The sequence below is a fragment of the Nansenia antarctica genome, assembly GCF_963989245.1.
Source record: "Nansenia antarctica genome assembly, chromosome: 9".
Classification (NCBI taxonomy): Eukaryota; Metazoa; Chordata; class Actinopteri; order Argentiniformes; family Microstomatidae; genus Nansenia; species Nansenia antarctica.
In genome coordinates, this window is record NC_137679.1 from 8,125,768 (window position 1) to 8,143,444 (window position 17,677).

The 17,677-nt window shown below is 46.9% G+C and overlaps 1 protein-coding gene across 1 annotated transcript; it reads right to left on the reverse strand.

The window, feature by feature from the left end:
* Nucleotides 1-609: 609 nt before the first annotated feature.
* foxl1 (forkhead box L1) lies at nt 610-1,797 on the reverse strand (the record flags this gene model as incomplete). Its single annotated transcript, XM_080539181.1, has 1 exon — nt 610-1,797. One exon carries the CDS (start codon nt 1,795-1,797, stop codon nt 610-612), a length of 1,188 nt encoding a protein of 395 aa, XP_080395307.1.
* Between the last annotated feature and the right edge of the window lie 15,880 nt (nt 1,798-17,677).

Here is a 17,677-nt window from a genome sequence, read left to right on the forward strand (position 1 = left end):
TTTTTTTGAAAAAGACAACAGTCCAAAGACAGGAAGGTACATATAAAATCATAGTTTCCCTAAACATTTACATTTACAAAGATAACATCCGTGGAAGGTTGAGGGTTTTTTATTAACGGCTCTCTTGGGACGATAAATCAACAGTATGAGCGACTGTAACCGGGATATTCACGAGCAGCTGGCCTTTGGAATAGATGGATAATCATAGGCTAATAATAATAATAATAATAATAATTGCAATAATAATAATAATAATAACAATAATCGTAATAATATTGATGATAATAATAATCGTTTCGTTTTTCTTTGCATTATATTCTGTTTGTCTTCCTTATCCTGAAATCCTGGTATGCGCACGCGTATAGGCCTAATACATATCCCAATGCTCCCAGTGGAATCGATTACATGAATGTCTGTATGCATGTGAGCCTATATCTCTTTAATTAACGAATTATCAAAATGGATCAAACAGTGTTAGGCCACTGAGTCCAACACATGGAGACAGACGGGTGGCAGACCAAACATTACGCACAATCAGTGTTGGTCCGGTACTTTGGGTGGGTTGTCATCCTCCTCCTCCTTCCTCGTTTTATTCTCATCTTATTCCTCTTATTTGAAATGTAGGACCTTCTCAGGACACGCGAGGGATATATAAGAACACAGGGGGAACCCTAGCTGGTACAGGGCCACGGGCGAACCGAAAGCATGATCCAAACCACTGTCCGCTTTGTGCAAATGTTGGTGTCCTTTTTTCGATAAGATACTGTCAATGCTGAAGCCCTTAGATTTATCCGACGCTCTGCTGGGGCTAGTCGGTAGAATTCCCTTCGCTCTGCCTAGCTCTCCAAAGGATGAGTTCATGTCTCTCGTCGCGCAACCGTAGAAGGAACCGTTCTCCACCGTCCCGTTATGAACCAGTCCGCTGTTGCCATCTCCTTCGTTCCTCTCGCGGAGGAACGACGCTCCTGGCGAGGTCTGCCGTACCGTGCCGTACGTCTCCTGGACGGCTTCGATGGACGGAGGGAGCTGCTGGTGGTGCGCTGTTGATTTGTGTCCCTGGTGGAGAGACGCACTTTGTGTCGCTCCGACGTTGTTAAACTCGCAAAGAACCGCAGGTTTTAAATCTGCACCTCCCCGTCGTTCGTTGTCATAACGTCTGTGCTGCTGTCGCTCCCGCTCCCCGTCCGCCTCTCCGACGGACACCCCCGCCATCCCCATCCTCCTCAGGTGCGCGTCGCCGGGTTGGAGTTTAGAACTGGGGGGCTTCGAGGAGACCACCGCCGGGCCTCTGCTCCTCTTGTGCCCGGGTTTGGACTCTCCTCCTGGCCCCGTCTCCTGCTGGCCGCCCTTCAGTTTCCTCTTCCTCCGCCGGTAGTTCCCGTTCTCGAACATGTTCAGACACTTGGTGTCCAGGGTCCAGTAGCTGCCTTTCCCCGGGCGGCCCTTCTCCCTCGGCACCTTGATGAAGCAGTCGTTGAGGGAGAGGTTGTGGCGGATGGAGTTCTGCCAGCCCTGTTTGTTGTCGTGGTAGAACGGGAAGCGGTCCATGATGAACTGGTAAATGCCGCTCAGGGTGGCGCGTTTGTCCGGCGCGCTCTTGATGGCCATGGCGATGAGGGCGATATAGCTGTAGGGCGGCTTCTGGGGGGGCTCCTGGCGCAGCGCCGGGACGAAGCCCAACGCGGGGAGAATCCCGCCAGTGTCGCCTCCATATAGATAAATGAGGGCAGAATTGGAGAGGCCCAGCGCCGAAGGTGGCACTCCGAGCTGGGGCACTCGGCTGTGGTAGAGGCTCATTATTATTGCTGGAGGCACTCGCTTAACTAAAAGCTATATACGCGACTCCCTGGTTGTAACTTCAGCCCTGGGAGAGAGCTGGTCTCTTGCATTGACTGACTCCGTCCCGCTTGTGTCCCAGCCACATGAGTCTAAAAATGTTAAATAATTGTTGTACGTTTTGCTGTTTTATGTTGACTTTGCGCTGGAAAATAAATTGTCTATGATAAACAGTCGTTGTGCTCTCAGCCCACCCACATTAATTAAGACTTCATTGCCGAAAGCCCCCATGCTCTCTCGCATGTCCCCCCCCCCCGCTGCCTACCAGCCAATGGTGTGCTCGCCTATTCCCTCATCTGTTTATAGAATTAGTCTGTTGATAAGTCTGCCCACCCAAGTCGAATCAAGCTGTGTTTATTTGGGAAAATTTCCGGGCACCCAATACATAAACGCGCTGATCTGATGTTTGAAATATCACGTCCACCCTTGACGCTGAAAGTTGCTCACACAGAGAGAACAAGCAAACACGCCGGGGTTCTCTTCTGGGAGTTGCCGAGGGTTACTTGAAATGAAAACAAAGCGTATGAGGGAAAATAACTTAAACACTTGCGTTTTAACTTTTGTCAGACCCCCCTTGTAGGCTAAACTAAATTAGGAATTATACTCTCCAACAAAAAAAGGGTGCAGGGATATTCCATTTCTAGATATATTAATCCGTTAACTTGTCAATTAAATTAAACCATATTCATTAAATATGGCCTTAAGGGGGAAATCTGGGATTCAAAAAACAACAAAGAGGTCACCAGGTCACTTTTTAGTTTTTGAGGGATGCGGAGGGCAAAGAAATGTAACTACTCTCAAATGTAACCATGTTTACAATGCACTGTGCAAATTCAGACGAGATATTGATGCAAGAACTGACAATCCATTTGATAATAAAAAAACGATAGTTTAAATGTTTTGAAGTTATATGTTTGTTTCAAATAATGTGTTTATATATGTGTTTATAATGTGTTCATAATAATAATATGTTTGTTTCAAACAATGTGTTTATAAACAATGATAACCAAACTTATGGGTTCTGATGGAGCACGACAGTTGAACTAGCTCATAATGAGTTCATTTACAAGTTCTATTCTTCAAGAATTAATGTATAGACCTATCATTAATGTAAATGTAACATATGTACCAATCCCAGATTGCCCCTTTAAATATAGATATTAATAGCCTATATATATATATATATATATATATATATATATAAAATGATATATATAAATGAAATGGTTTGTATTGGCTTCAAGCATCTGCGTTTAGCCTATAGGCTTATAGGCCCACAACATGACAAAATGTTAAGATGCACCGTTTTAACGTTTTATCAACAGACGAGTGAGAAAGCAGCCTTCCACTGCCATAAAAGGACAACTTGGCAACGCGTGAAGGTAAGCTGTATTATTTGTGGATGCGTGCATGATGCTTTATATTATGTATTTTCCTGTTTATAGGACGGAGCAGGATTATAACAACTCGACAAGTGCATGCAGCTGGGCCATGCTTACATTATGTGAGTTTGGACGTTTCGGCTTATAAACTCGGGTCGTTTTTTTCTGAGTTTGTCTTCTTTTCCTCTCATGTACAGACGGTGATTCATTATGGAATAGCGAATGTGAGGAACGCACACTGTAGGCGTATAGTATGCGTACTGGAGGCGTATAGGCGTACCGTAGCCGTGCTGTCGGATGGCGCTGGAACACACAGGCGACAGCTCCTCTGCACCTGGGCCCATAGCCTATTCACAAAAAAGGGTCTCGGAGTATAGTGGAGAGACGGCGACAATACACTCACAGGACACTTTATTAGGAACTCCTGTGCACCTTCTCATTCATGCAATTATCTTAATGGTGTGTGAGGAATGTTTTCTTTGCATTTCTTTGGGCCCGTTAATAGCAATCAACCATGCTTGAATGCCACAGCCTATTTGAGTGCCGTTATGACTGCCAATGGGCCCTGGCCCGAGGAGAGATTAGTTTTCTTGTGATGAATGATGGATGGATGATTCACTTACTTAGACAAATGTATTTGTTGTATGTCGCTTTGGATAAAGGTGTCTGCTAAATATCATGTAGTGAGTATTGTTGCTGACCACTGGCGGACTCAAGGGGGGGGGGCAGGGGGGGCGACCGCCCCTTGAGTCCACGGTTGAAAAACCTCTGTCTTAAGTGCCCTTTTGAGTGGCAAAAATGCCCTTTTGAGTGGCGAAAATGAGAGGACGTGCCCTATTGGTGCCCCTCCAATGGTCTAAACTTGACCATGTGCCCCCACAGTCAAAAAACGTCGCACTAAAGTGCCCTTTTGAGTGGCAAAAATGCCCTTTTGAGTGGCAAAATAAGAGGATGTGCCCTATTGGCTGCCCTTCCAATGGTCTAAATTTGACCATGTGCACTGATGGGGTCCCATGTTGTGCAGTAGATGCCCTTTTTTTCTTTTCGCCCCTGCCCTTCAAACAGCCTGAGTCCACCACTGTTGCTGACTATGTGCATCCCTTCATGGCCACAATTTACTCATCTTCTAATGGCTACTTCCAACATGATAATGCACCGTGTCACAAAGCTAACGTCGTCTCAAACTGGTTGAGTTCAGTTCAGTGTTCTTCAGTGGCCTTCCCATGCAGGCACCGGATCTGAATCCAATAGAACACCTTTGGGATGTGGTAGAACGGGCGATTAACAGTTTGAAAGTGCACCTTGCAACCTTCAAAATCTGCAGGAATTGTGTGATGCAATCATGTCATCATGGACCAGAATCTCAAAGGAATGTTTCCAGCATCAGAATCAAAGGCATGTAGAATTGAGGCCGTTTTGAGAGCAAAGGGAGGCCCTACCCAGTATTAGCATAATGTTCCTAATAATGTTCTCAGTGAGTGTATAACAGAGGTCAATTGTAATACGTTGTTTTCTAGGCTTTTATTTGGGCTAAAAGTGGAATTTTACTCAAAATGTATTGTATATGTGACAGCAGCTAGTGAAAGCGGGAACAAGTCGGCAACCGACCAAATATTTGGACTTTTAGTCTGAAAAATTGAAATAAATTTCAACTTCGTTGAAAATCAGTGACTAAGCCAAAATATTGCAATGCAATGGATTCGGTGAGCAATCCCCACTACTACCTAGTTAGCGTAGAGTATAGTGGGGATCAGTGGCGGCTGGTGATAAAAATGTTGGGTGGGGCACAGGTTATGGGGGCATGCTCCACGGGGAAGAATATCAACTTTAAAATCTGGATTTACAGTCGATTTTAGCATGAGAATATATATATAACTTAATTATTTTTATATATAACTTATTAAAGGGCAAACTGCAAACACAACAAAAATATAATGCACAACAACTGACAAATCAACTGGAATAGTCTTTGTTAGCAGAGTAGACCTAATGTTAACAGAATGGACTTATACCCTTTGTCTATCTGTGCAGCGGTAAGGTGAATAATTCTAGCAGTACTGTCCAGACAGTTGTCTTGTTTAGCCATTCAACTAGGCATTATTTATTCAATGGAGAAAGACATGGAACACAATGCAATTGTGATAATAAATGTGGTCTTTGTTACTTCTTTAATTAAATTAAAGTGTACCTTTCTATTATCATACAATATTTCCTTGAACATGTAAACTCTATAATCATACAGTTGTCTTTCTATTATGGCGCTTTTCCATTACAGGGCCAAAGCAGGCCAAAGCAGGCCAGCCCGCTTCGGCCTGCTTCTTTTCCCCTTTTCCATTGTCGTCCCAGGTCGGTTCGGCTCGCTTCTTTAGCTCCACATCGAGAGCAGGGTCTAAATTGTATGATCCGGATCTTTTTGCCAGGCTGCGTGTGACGTGTGACGCTGCACACCGTTGATTGGTCAATGGAAATCGTCATCCCATGTCCATATATTTCTTCACTAACCGCCATCTTGAAATACCACATTCGCTCTAGGAAAATGTCACTAGAGTTTCTGTAATAGCTTATTAATAAAGATTCGAAAAATTATGCCGACCATCGTATTATCTTAGTTTAATGTCATTTCAATGAATCATAGAACTTTTATTTACAACAAGCACAACACAAAAATCGCTATTATGCACCGTCTTTGTCCGTGAATAACACCGGCTGTGGAGGTGGTACAAACACAATACTCCTTTGCTAACTTCACCATCGGTATACGGTCATTTTGAGCCCTTAACCACCGCGCTGACACCCCGAGAAGTTATGCTTTTAACCGTAAACTCGATGAACCGGGAGTTCACCCGCTGCTGCTGCTGTGCCGTCCAGCCATTTTCGCCATTCACTCATGAGTCAAATGCCGGTAGATTCGCGTCTTGTCGGCGTTTCCCGATGATGATACTACAGTTCATAAAGCAGACAAGTGAAGGCAGTGGTTTTAAGGGTTCAAAAAACATGACTTTATTATGTGTACATAGCTTCCTCTCTCTCTTTCTCTTTCTCTCCCAAAAAATCACGGCTGTTGTTGCTGTGTACACCCGGAAGCTTTTTGCCAGGCTGCGTGTGACGCGTAACTCCGCCTACTATCGTCTACTCCTCCTACTAGTCCGGGTCGGTTTGTGTATAATGGAAAACCAGAACTGATCTAAAGCGAGCTGAACCGACCTGACGCGAACCGACCTGGGCCGACCTGGGCTGCTGATGGAAAAGCCCCATTAGTTGTCTCTGTCATACTGAACTGTTTGTTATCATCCTGAACTATCTCTGTTGCTCACCTCACCTCAGTTCTGTCTCTATTGCTCTCCTCTCCTGTTGTCTGTCTCTCTGTTGCTCTCCTCTTCTGTTGTCTGTCTCTCTGTTGCTCTCCTCTCCTCTCGTCTGTCTCTCTGTTGCTCTCCTCTCCTGTTGTCTGTCTCTCTGTTGCTCTCCTCTCCTGTTGTCTGTCTCTCTGTTGCTCTCCTCTCCTTGTTGTCTGTCTCTGTTGTTAAGTCGCGACCTGTTTCCGGGTCCAAAGTTGGCTGAGGCGCTGTCTTCGAAATGCCGCAATAATAATAATAATAAATGATATTTATATAGCGCTTTTCCGAGGCTCAAATACCCTGACAATATGGGGAAAATGGGAAAGTGCTGTGTCCCTTGTTGTATGAATAGATCCGAGTCTAAAAAACGATTAAACTGTCATTCTACCGCTGGTATTCTGGTGCGGAGAATTTCTGGTTTGGACCCGGAAATTGCAAAACGTCACGTTTGACGTCAGACTTAACAACCGGATATTCAGGGCTCTCAAGTCTCACACATTAAAAAAAAAAAAAATGGTATCCAATGTTAGATGGCCGTCGTGGCCCCCTAGTGGTAGTGGCCCTAGGCTGCAGCCTAGGTAAGCCTATAATCTGCGCATGCTCAGGGCGCACTTTTCTGCGCCCCGACCGGGAAATAGGAGACAGCCAATTGGAGCGCTGCTACAGCTCACGTGTAAGCCAAAAGTATTTGCAGTGCCATAGAGTCCCATTCGGCCGGCGTCCCCGACTCCCTACCCTATGTATTTTCACAGTGAATTTTACACACACACAGATAAAATGTTTATTGTATTGGAGGATTTTTAATGAATGCTGATAGGCGCCGACAGAATATCAGCCGCATTTTATGAATAAACAATGTTTATTTAAAAAAAATCTTTTACAAGTAGCAACTAGGAAGTGGGGCCGCGTTGGAAGGTGGGGGCGGCGCCCTAGCGCCCTCTATTGGCCAGCCGCCACTGCTTATGGCCCTGGGGAAGAAACTGAACTTTAGTTTAGTCTGTTAGTCCAGGTGGGCATGATACTGAAGCACCTGCCTGAGCACAGCCGTATGAAGTGTTTGTTGCCAGGTAGGGTGGTGTGGTCCAGCTGTATGAAGTGTTTGTTGCCCGGGTGGTGTGGGTCCAGCCGTATGAAGTGTTTGTTGCCAGGTAGGGTGGGGGGGGGGGTCCAGCTGTATGAAGTGTTTGTTGCCAGGTAGGGTGGGGGGGGTCCAGCTGTATGAAGTGTTTGTTGCCAGGTAGGGTGGGGGGGGGTCCAGCCATATGAAGTGTTTGTTGCCAGGTAGGGTGGTGTGGGTCCAGCTGTATGAAGTGTTTGTTGCCAGGTAGGGTGGGTCCAGCTGTATGAAGTGTTTGTTGCCAGGTAGGGTGGGGGGGGGGTCCAGCCGTATGAAGTGTTTGTTGCCAGGTAGGGTGGTGAGGGTCCAGCTGTATTAAGTGTTTGTTGCCAGGTAGGGTGGTGGGGGTCCAGCCGTATGAAGTGTTTGTTGCCAGGTAGGGTGGTGGGGGTCCAGCCGTATGAAGTGTTTGTTGCCAGGTAGGGTGGTGGGGGTCCAGCCGTATGAAGTGTTTGTTGCCAGGGTGGTGGGGGTCCAGCTGAATGAAGTGTTTGTTGCCAGGTAGGGTGGTGTGGGTCCAGCTGTATGAAGTGTTTGTTGCCAGGGTGGTGGGGGTCCAGCTGAATGAAGTGTTTGTTGCCAGGTAGGGTGGTGTGGGTCCAGTTGTATGAAGTGTTTGTTGCCAGGTAGGGTGGTGGGGGTCCAGCCGTATGAAGTGTTTGTTGCCAGGGTGGTGGGGGTCCAGCCGTATGAAGTGTTTGTTGCCAGGTAGGGTGGGGGGGTCCAGCTGTATGAAGTGTTTGTTGCCAGGGTGGTGTGGGGCCTTGAGGATTTTGACTGCCTTCTTGAGACAGTGGGAGTTGTCCAGTTCTTCCAGGGAGGTGTGTGTGTGTGTGTGTGTGTGTGTGTGTGTGTGTGTGTCTGTCTGTCTGTCTGTCTGTGCCTCTCAGTGTGTGTGTGCCTGTGTGTGTAATAATAATAACTTTTTATTTGCAACTTGGGGTTCACTTATCTATTACATGTGCTTATGGTTCTGTCGATTACCAATTGTTTAGCTATTGTTGAAACGTGTAAACTGTATAGGCCTACTGAACTAATTCAAAGATTTGGATAAGATGCTGATAGTTATGCACCTGTCAGTGTAATTCAGTGTACACCTGGTGGAGTGGAGAGGAAAACAACTACCCATACGCCGAAGAAGAGTGTACACCTGGCACCATAGTGAATGATTGAACACAACACTTAACAGTAACAGTGTTCCCAGCTATATTTCGCTTTCGTTTTCATGCAATGAATTTAATACACCCAGACGAGGTGATACACTTAGCAGCAAGGACGTGCACAGGTACGGACTCTTTTTATTTTTATTTTTATTGAACATTAAAAATGAACAAGCAGAAACACACTCACTTTTGCCACCACAGTTGAAAACATTGCGCTAAAGTGCCCTCTTGAGTGGCGAAATCATGGGAAAACAAGGAGGCAACTGATATTCAGTATAGCAGCACGACCTCAAGTTGGGCAGCGAGGGCCAGGCTCCTCTCCTTCTCCAGGTCGGAGTTGTCAGAGACGAGGCCCCTCTTCTCCTGCTCCATAACGTGGACTTTTCTTTTGAGGTCTCTCTCTCTCTGTCTGCTTTCCTCCACCTCCCTGCCAAGCACCAGAGCCTTCTTAGCTGCCGCCAGCTTGTCCTCCAGGGCCTCTTTCTGCAGGGCCTTGATGTGGTCCTCTGCCTCCCTGGTGGCGTTGGCGGTCTCCAGGAGGGTCGCCTTGACCCCGGCCAGGCTCCCCTCAGTCTCTCGCTGGGCAGCGAGGGCCTGGCTCCTCTTCTTCTCCAGGTCGGAGTTGTCACAGACAAGACTCCTCTTCTCCTGCTCCATAACATGGACTTTTCTTTTGAGGTCTCTCTCTCTCTGTCTGCTTTCCTCCACCTCCCTGCAAAGCATCAGAGCATTCTCAGCTGCCACCAGCATGTCCTCCAGGGCCTCTCTCTGCAGGTCGCTCTCTCTCACTCTGCCTTCTTTCACCTCCTCCCTGCAAAGGACCAGAGCCTCCTCCGCTGCCTCCTTGTCCTCCAGGGCCTCTCTCTGCAGGGCCTTGATGTGGTCCTCTGCCTCCCTGGTGGCGCTGGCGGTCTCCAGGAGGGTCGCCCTGACCCCGGCCAGGCTCCCCTCAGTCTCTCGCTGGGCAGCGAGGGCCTGGCTCCTCTCCTTCTCCAGGTCGGAGTTGTCAGAGATGAGGCTCCTCTTCTCCTGCTTCATAACGTGGACTTTTCTTTTGAGGTCTCTCTCTCTCTGTCTGCTTTCCTCCACCTCCCTGCCAAGCACCAGAGCCTTCTCAGCTGCCGCCAGCTTGTCTTCCAGGGCCTCTCTCTGCAGGTCGCTCTCTCTCACTCTGCCTTCTTTCACCTCCTCCCTGCAAAGGACCAGAGCCTCCTCCGCTGCCTCCTTGTCCTCCAGGGCCTCTCTCTGCAGGGCCTTGATGTGGTCCTCTGCCTCCCTGGTGGCGCTGGCGGTCTCCAGGAGGGTCGCCCTGACCCCGGCCAGGCTCGCCTCAGTCTCTCGCTGGGCAGCGAGGGCCTGGCTCCTCTCCTTCTCCAGGTCGGAGTTGTCAGAGACGAGGCTCCTCTTCTCCTGCTTCATAACGTGGACTTTTCTTTTGAGGTCTCTCTCTCTCTGTCTGCTTTCCTCCACCTCCCTGCCAAGCACCAGAGCCTTCTCAGCTGCCGCCAGCTTGTCCTCCAGGGCCTCTCTCTGCAGGTCGCTCTCTCTCACTCTGCCTTCTTTCACCTCCTCCCTGCAAAGGACCAGAGCCTCCTCCGCTGCCTCCTTGTCCTCCAGAGCCTCTCTCTGCAGGGCCTTGATGTGGTCCTCTGCCTCCCTGGTGGCGCTGGCGGTCTCCAGGAGGGTCGCCCTGATTCTCAGGTTCTCGTTCTGCAGGGCCTCGATGTGGTCCTCTGCCTTCCTGGTGGCGTTGGCGGTCTCCGACCTGGAGAAGGAGAGGAGCCAGGCCCTCTGTGCCCAGGCCCTCGCTGCCTGCTTCCTCTCCTTCTTCAGGTCGGAGTTGTCACAGACGAGGCTCCTCTTCTCCTGTTCCATAACGTGGAGTTTTTGGTGGAGGTTGCTCTCTCTCAGTCTGCCTTCTTTCACCTCCTCCCTGCAAAGGACCAGAGCCTCCTCCGCTGCCTCCTTGTCCGCCAAGGCCTCACACTGCAGACTCTTGTCCTCTGCAGTGACGGTCTCCAGGAGGGCCTGGCGCCTCTCCTTCTCCAGGTCAGAGATGTTGTGGAGGAGGCTGCCCCTCTCTTGCTCCATATCGTGGAGCTTTTGGAGGAGGCCTTTCTCTCTCCGGAGCCTCCTCCGCTGCCACCAGCTTGTCCACCAGGGCCTCACTCTGCTGACTCTTGTCCTCTGCAGTGACTTTTTGGAGGAGGCCTTTCTCTCTCCGTCGGCCCTCAGCCTAGCAGCCTCCTCTAGCCGCCTAGCAGGTTGCCGAAGCGTCCTGTTTCTCATGGCTACAATATAAAAAACGGAAGGAAGAGAATGTGAAATTACTTAATGTGAAATGAAAAAAAAGCCGTATCCTTGTAGTATTTTCTAGCTTCCTAAATGATGGCTAGAACGTCGGGTTATAAAGCGAAAGCTTCTTTATATAAAAAAATGTGTTGGCCTACACTGGATATTCACTTTAATTCTGGACGTTACAATTTGCATTTCTCAAAAACAAACTAAACTGTCAACTTCTATGACGTCTTGTCGCAAGGTCTTCTGGGACCAATTAAAGTTAATCATGTAACCTATAACGTTACAACAATCTATTAATACAGGCGGGCCGTCAAGCCCACAGACTTTTACTTGTCAAGGCAAATGTTTTAAGCGAAAATCTGTAATTCAAGACTCTCTGGTAATTTACACACAAGACCCACATTGATCTCTACTCAGCGCACGCACACACACACACGCACACACACACACACACACACACACACACCTCTGGGTTGGTCCTCCAGGCTGGCTGCTCCCTTGGCCTGGGGGGCTGCCTTTTCTCTCCGTCTGCCCACCTGCACACGCTCACACATCGGGTCCGTACGAGACTTCTCCTTCTCGGGGGCTGCTCTCTCGGCCTGGGGGGCTGCTCTCTGGACCTGGGGGGCTGCTCTCTGGACCTGGGGGGCTGCTCTCTGGACCTGGGGGGCTGCTCTCTCGGCCTGGCTCGCTGCTCTCTGGGGTGCCTGTATCTGCGGAATGCTTACCTCCAGCACATTGGCATATGAAGTCTTAATAGTTCTGTCCACCTTCAGCTTAGCAGCCTCCTCTCTGTGCCTAGCAGCCTCCTGAAGGCGCGCTTTCTGCTCATGCTTCCTTCTTGTCGTTCTTGAGCTATTGTTATACATGGCTAAAATATGAAAAACAAGGAAGAGAATGTGAAATTACGTATTTTAGATTTATATATTATTATTATATAATTACTTAAATTACTTAATTACTTCATTTCTCAAAACCAACAAACTAAACTGTCAACTTCTATGCTGTCTTGCCGCAAGGCCTTCTGGGACCTGCAGTTCTACCTATTCTTAGTCAATACAACAGAAATGTACTTTGATATGATTGATTAATATGTAACATATTAATCAATCTCTTTTATTTTTCAATCATGTAACATATTAATCAATCATGTAACCTACAAAGTTAATCATGTAACCTATAAAGTTAATCATGTAACCTATAACGTTACAACAATCTATTAATACAGGCGGGCCGTCAAGCCCATAGACTTTTACTTGTCAAGGCACATTTTTAAAGCGCAAATCTGAAATTCAAGACTCTCCGGTAATTTACACACAAGACCCACGTTGATCTCTACTCAGCGCGCGCACACACACACACACACACACACACACACACACACATACACACACACACACACACACACACACACACACACACACACACACCTCTGGGTTGGTCCTCCGGGCTGGCTGCTCTGTGGGCCTGTGGGGCCGCTCCCTGGGCGATGTCGTCATCGTGCAATTCAGTTTCAAGCTGCCAAGCAGACTCGAAATTGAAGTCTTCTCCCTGGTTCTTCTTCTTATTTGGCATTTCTATAACTTTCTACAAACAACTGAACAAGGAAGAGAATGTGAAATGACGTATTTTATATGTATATATTATTATTATTATTATTATTCTAGAATGACTTGTCCCCTATGAGTTCATGGATGCAGGTGCAACGTGCCAAAAAGCCATTCTCCTTTTCGTATTTCTACCTTCAAAAAATATGTCTAGGACGTCGGGTTGTAAAGCAAAAGCTTCTTTATATAAGAATCTCTGTTGGCATACACTTTTGATCACTTTCAAACAATAAACGAGTTAGACTTTGACACTCAGCGCGTGCGCGCACACACACCCGCGCAGCCACATCCAGACCCCCCGTCCGTCCATCCGTCCACAGGCGCTTACCTTGTGATAGCGTGTTGATCCTCAGTGATACTGACATCAAACTGGCTCGATTGCCTTTTATAAACCCACATTTGATTGTGACGTTATTATGTCATCTCGACTGTTGTGATTATGACGTCATCCGTCTGAGTTTTGTCTGGTCTCAGGAGCTCCATTTTTTTTACCCCCCCCCCCCAAAATAATTTAAAAACAATTACACACATAAGGATTTTCTCAATCTTAACCGAAATCTTATCTGAGACAGACCCCACACATGAAGAAAGAAAATCTTGGATTGAACAACCTTGATCGTGTTGTGTGTGGTGCAGACCCGTCACCAGGGCCCAGTCTTAGGGTGGGCCAATGAACTGCATGGGGGGGCACAATTATTATTAACTATTTTTGATAATCCAATATGCTATGGTATTCGTCATGCAACACTGACATGCATAGGAGGTGGCAGAGGCTAAATTGGACACGTAGCCTACTGATGAAGATTAGACCTAAAATTATCAGAATGCAGCAAATAACATAACACAGGCGAAGCTGGTTTATTACAAACCTGTCATCTATTTTCTGTGTTTTATTTTTTAAACCACCCCTTTATAGCATGGAGAAGCCAAGTTGTGCATTACAATGCACACAGGTCAATAATTGGCACCAACCCGGCACACTTACAAGAGCAACAATTAAATAAAATAACCTACGTAACTAAAATTACGAGACTGGCACGCAATCAGTAAACTTGCAAAAGGTATACAGTATGACCGACCGATCGTGTGATCATCACATTAAACCACCCATCTACAGCAAATAGGATCAGCCAGATACATCAATCCTCATCATTGAACACGTTATACACAAAGCACATTAAATATAGTCTAACCATGCAAACAGCCCATCTCTCCAATTGAAAAAGCTGACGAGAATACAACTAGCAAAACATCACCACGGCGGGTGCCTACACACACACGCACACACACACGCACACACACAATATTAACTTACCCTGAATTCGCTGCACTACCCTACATTTCCTGCACGCGTAGCAAAACGCGGCGTCCTTTTTCAGAGAATACTCAAGCCAGTCCCTGTTCCAGCTTGAGGCCAATGATCGTTTTTTGCACCAAACATTCTGACTGGATATTTGCTCAAAATAACCTGTTTAGGCTGGTCCATTCCAAGGTCATACGGCTCCACCACTAATCCAACAGGAACAGTAGTCGTCGGGGGGCTAGCAAGGCTAGCCCTAACATTCGTCGGTGGGCTAGTAGCTAAACTCACGTTAGTGCTAGTAATAGTAATAGTCGGGGGGCTAACATTAGCAGCAAGGGTCACGTTGCTAGTAGTAGCAGTCGGGGTGCTAGTAGTGTCAGGCCCACAGTCGCTACTGCTGGTGCTATCTCTCTGTCCATTGGGGTTGGGTGCAGGCTGCAGCTGCACCTTTCGAGGATTTAATCCACGTTCGTATATCTATCTAGGCAGGCCTAACGTTACTACAAAAAGCACTGACTTTGCTCGACTGAGTCGGCTCACACAGCTGAAATGGCGGTAGCAGCAGCATGCAGTAACGTGCAATATTTCAACTTCTTTTCAAATGATTGGTTGTCACTAGAATCCCTTCCAACAAAATGAAAAACACATTATTGTTTCTCAATTGTTATGTCTTAATTTAACATAAATATAGAAGATTAATAAAATAAAATAAAAATTTATTTTTATTTTTATATCTGGCCGCCAGTTGGGGGGGCACCAGCACGTCTGTGGGCGGGCCTGGCCCCCTGAGGCCCGCCCATAGTGACGGGCCTGGTGTGGTGTGCGCCAATTTCCCCATTTCATCACCCCACAGACATAAATATTTTCGTTACGACAGACTCCAAACTCTCGTTAGTCTCGTTCCCCAAGCCAGAAATCTCGCGTGAACACATCCTTTTAATATTGCCTTTATGGATATGATTTTGTTTGTGGTTTATTTTCTCTTATTGACATGCATTAAGTGTTCCTTGATGTTTATTTGAAACATAAATATTGACGGGAGTGGAACTATGTACAAGCCTTCTGGGCTTCGTTCCCTCCTTGCACAATCTCTTGTGTGCTAAATAAATAAACTAAACTAAATTACAAAATAATTAAATTAAGATTATATAATGATTAAAGCACTTTGAGCCGCAACGTTTGCAGGAAAAGCGCTATACAAATAAAGTTATTATTATTATTATTATTATCTAACGTAGTACCCTGACTGACCTGTACGAGACAACCATGTGCGACAGGGCAAAAAAAGTGCCGAATAACGAAAAGAAGAAGTCAGCTCGCTTCTTGATTGGCTACCTTATAGTTGGACTCGCGAGCAGGGTTGCCAGATGGAAATGACAATTTCCACCCTAACCATAGTCTAAAACCGCTAATTTCACCAAACAACCTGGCAACCCTATGATTTCTGCTCGTAATTATTGAACACATTTCACATTTACGATTGCCGGCCACGCCCATTTTCCGAGCAGGTTGTCGGGAGAGTTGATTGAATCTCTGTTGGCATACACTTTTGATCACTTTCAAACAATAAACGAGTTAGACTTTGACACTCACACACACCCGCGCAGCCACATCCAGACCCCCCCTCGTCCACAGGCGCTTACCTTGTGATAGCGTGTTGATCCTTACATCCTTATCCTTGATACTGACATCAAACTGGCTCGATTGACTTTTATAAACCCACATTTGATTGTGACGTTATTATGTCATCTCCACTGTTGTGATTATGACGTCATCCGTCTGAGTTTTGTCTGCAGCCCAGCCTGGTCTCAGGAGCTCCATTTTTTTTACCCCCTCAAAATAATTTTAAAAGATTATAATCAGTGGCGGCTGGTGGTGATACTGAGTGGGGGGGCTAATAAATCCATTAGGTCTAGGGCCTATACACCCATCAATAGTTCACACTGCAGCAACAGCAGCATCACATCCGAGATACAGTGCCAACTAAGTTACAGTAATAATGCTCTTTAGAGAAGTAGGCTACCTACAAAAACCTTCTGATGCCAAAAGCGCTCTCTCTTTGTTTCTCTCTCACACACACACACACACACACACACACACACACACACACACACACACACACACACACACACACATACATACTTTTCTCAATACACATTATCCCATGCCATTTTTAACAAAAACACAATGCAAGAATGATGAAATGATTGGCTACATGATAGAAGAGATGCTCTATCATAGGCTAAGGCAGCGGTTCTTAGCCGCTAAGCCAACAATATCAGAAAAGGTCCACCTAAAAGGAAAACAGAATATTCAGGCACCAGATGACCAATCAAAATATAATGTAATATAATGCAATATAAGGCTCTCAGGCATTCTGTACTTTCAAATATGTAATCTCCTTGAGCAGTCAACATCAACTATCAGCTATTTCGCTAGCAAAAACGAAAGCTAACTTATTTGCGAAACAGCGCCCCCGCCACCACGTCGGCGCAGTGCCGCAATTGCAGTTTTGTCGGAGGCGGCCGCCTCATAATTCTCTAAGCAGGAAAAATCCTGCCTATGCACTACCAAACGTGGTCCAATTGTAATATCTGCCAACAACTCAATTGTTGCTTGGGCCTACCTTATTTGAAGAGAAGCTCACATCGCCTTTCTAGGACGCAAACCGGTTAATCACCACATGTCTTAGAATTAATGATAATGATTTTATACATATATGCATCATAATGCATCACAGCACTGGCAGTGTCTACACATCAACATCCATCACAGACATAATGCAATAAAACCATGGGCACACACACACACACACACACACACACGCACACACACACACACACGCACACACACACACACACACACGCACACACAGACACACACACACACACACACGCACACGCACACGCACACACAGACACACACACACACACAGACACTCACACACCACACACTCTCACACACACACGCACAGTCACGCACTCACACTCACACACACACACATCACACACTCACACACACACACACACACACACACACACACACCCCAGGCCTCTCTGCGCCCCCTATATGCAGCCCTGGTCCCTGTGGTCTTAAGCGATCATTTTCCAATAAGGAGGATCAAAGCAAAGCCATGTACAGAACCCTGTAATACACACTTCTGAAAACCAGGATAGATAAACTGTTTACCTCCTCCCTCCCTCCTTCCCTCCTTCCCTCCATCCCTCCATCCACTGCTCCCTCCCACATCCCTCTCTCCATCCCTCCCTACCACATCCACCCACCCCTGAATACCATACTCCATAGAATAGAAATAAGTACAAACATGAGTTTATCCCCCTCCCTCCCTCTCTCCCTCCCTATCTTCCACCTCCCAGCCTCCCTCCCTCCCTCTCTCCCTCTCTCCCTCCCTCCCTCTCTCCCTACCTATCTTCCACCTCCCAGCCTCCCTCCCTCTCTCCCTCCCTATCTTCCACCTCCCAGCCTCCCTCGCCTTTGCAATACAATATTCTATACAGAAATAGTTTACCCCTCTCCCCCCCCTCCCTCTCTCCCTCTCACCCCCCCCCCCCCTGTCTCTGGTTACCATGGTGAACATTAACAAGTTACTGTAAGATCCTGAGATGTAGA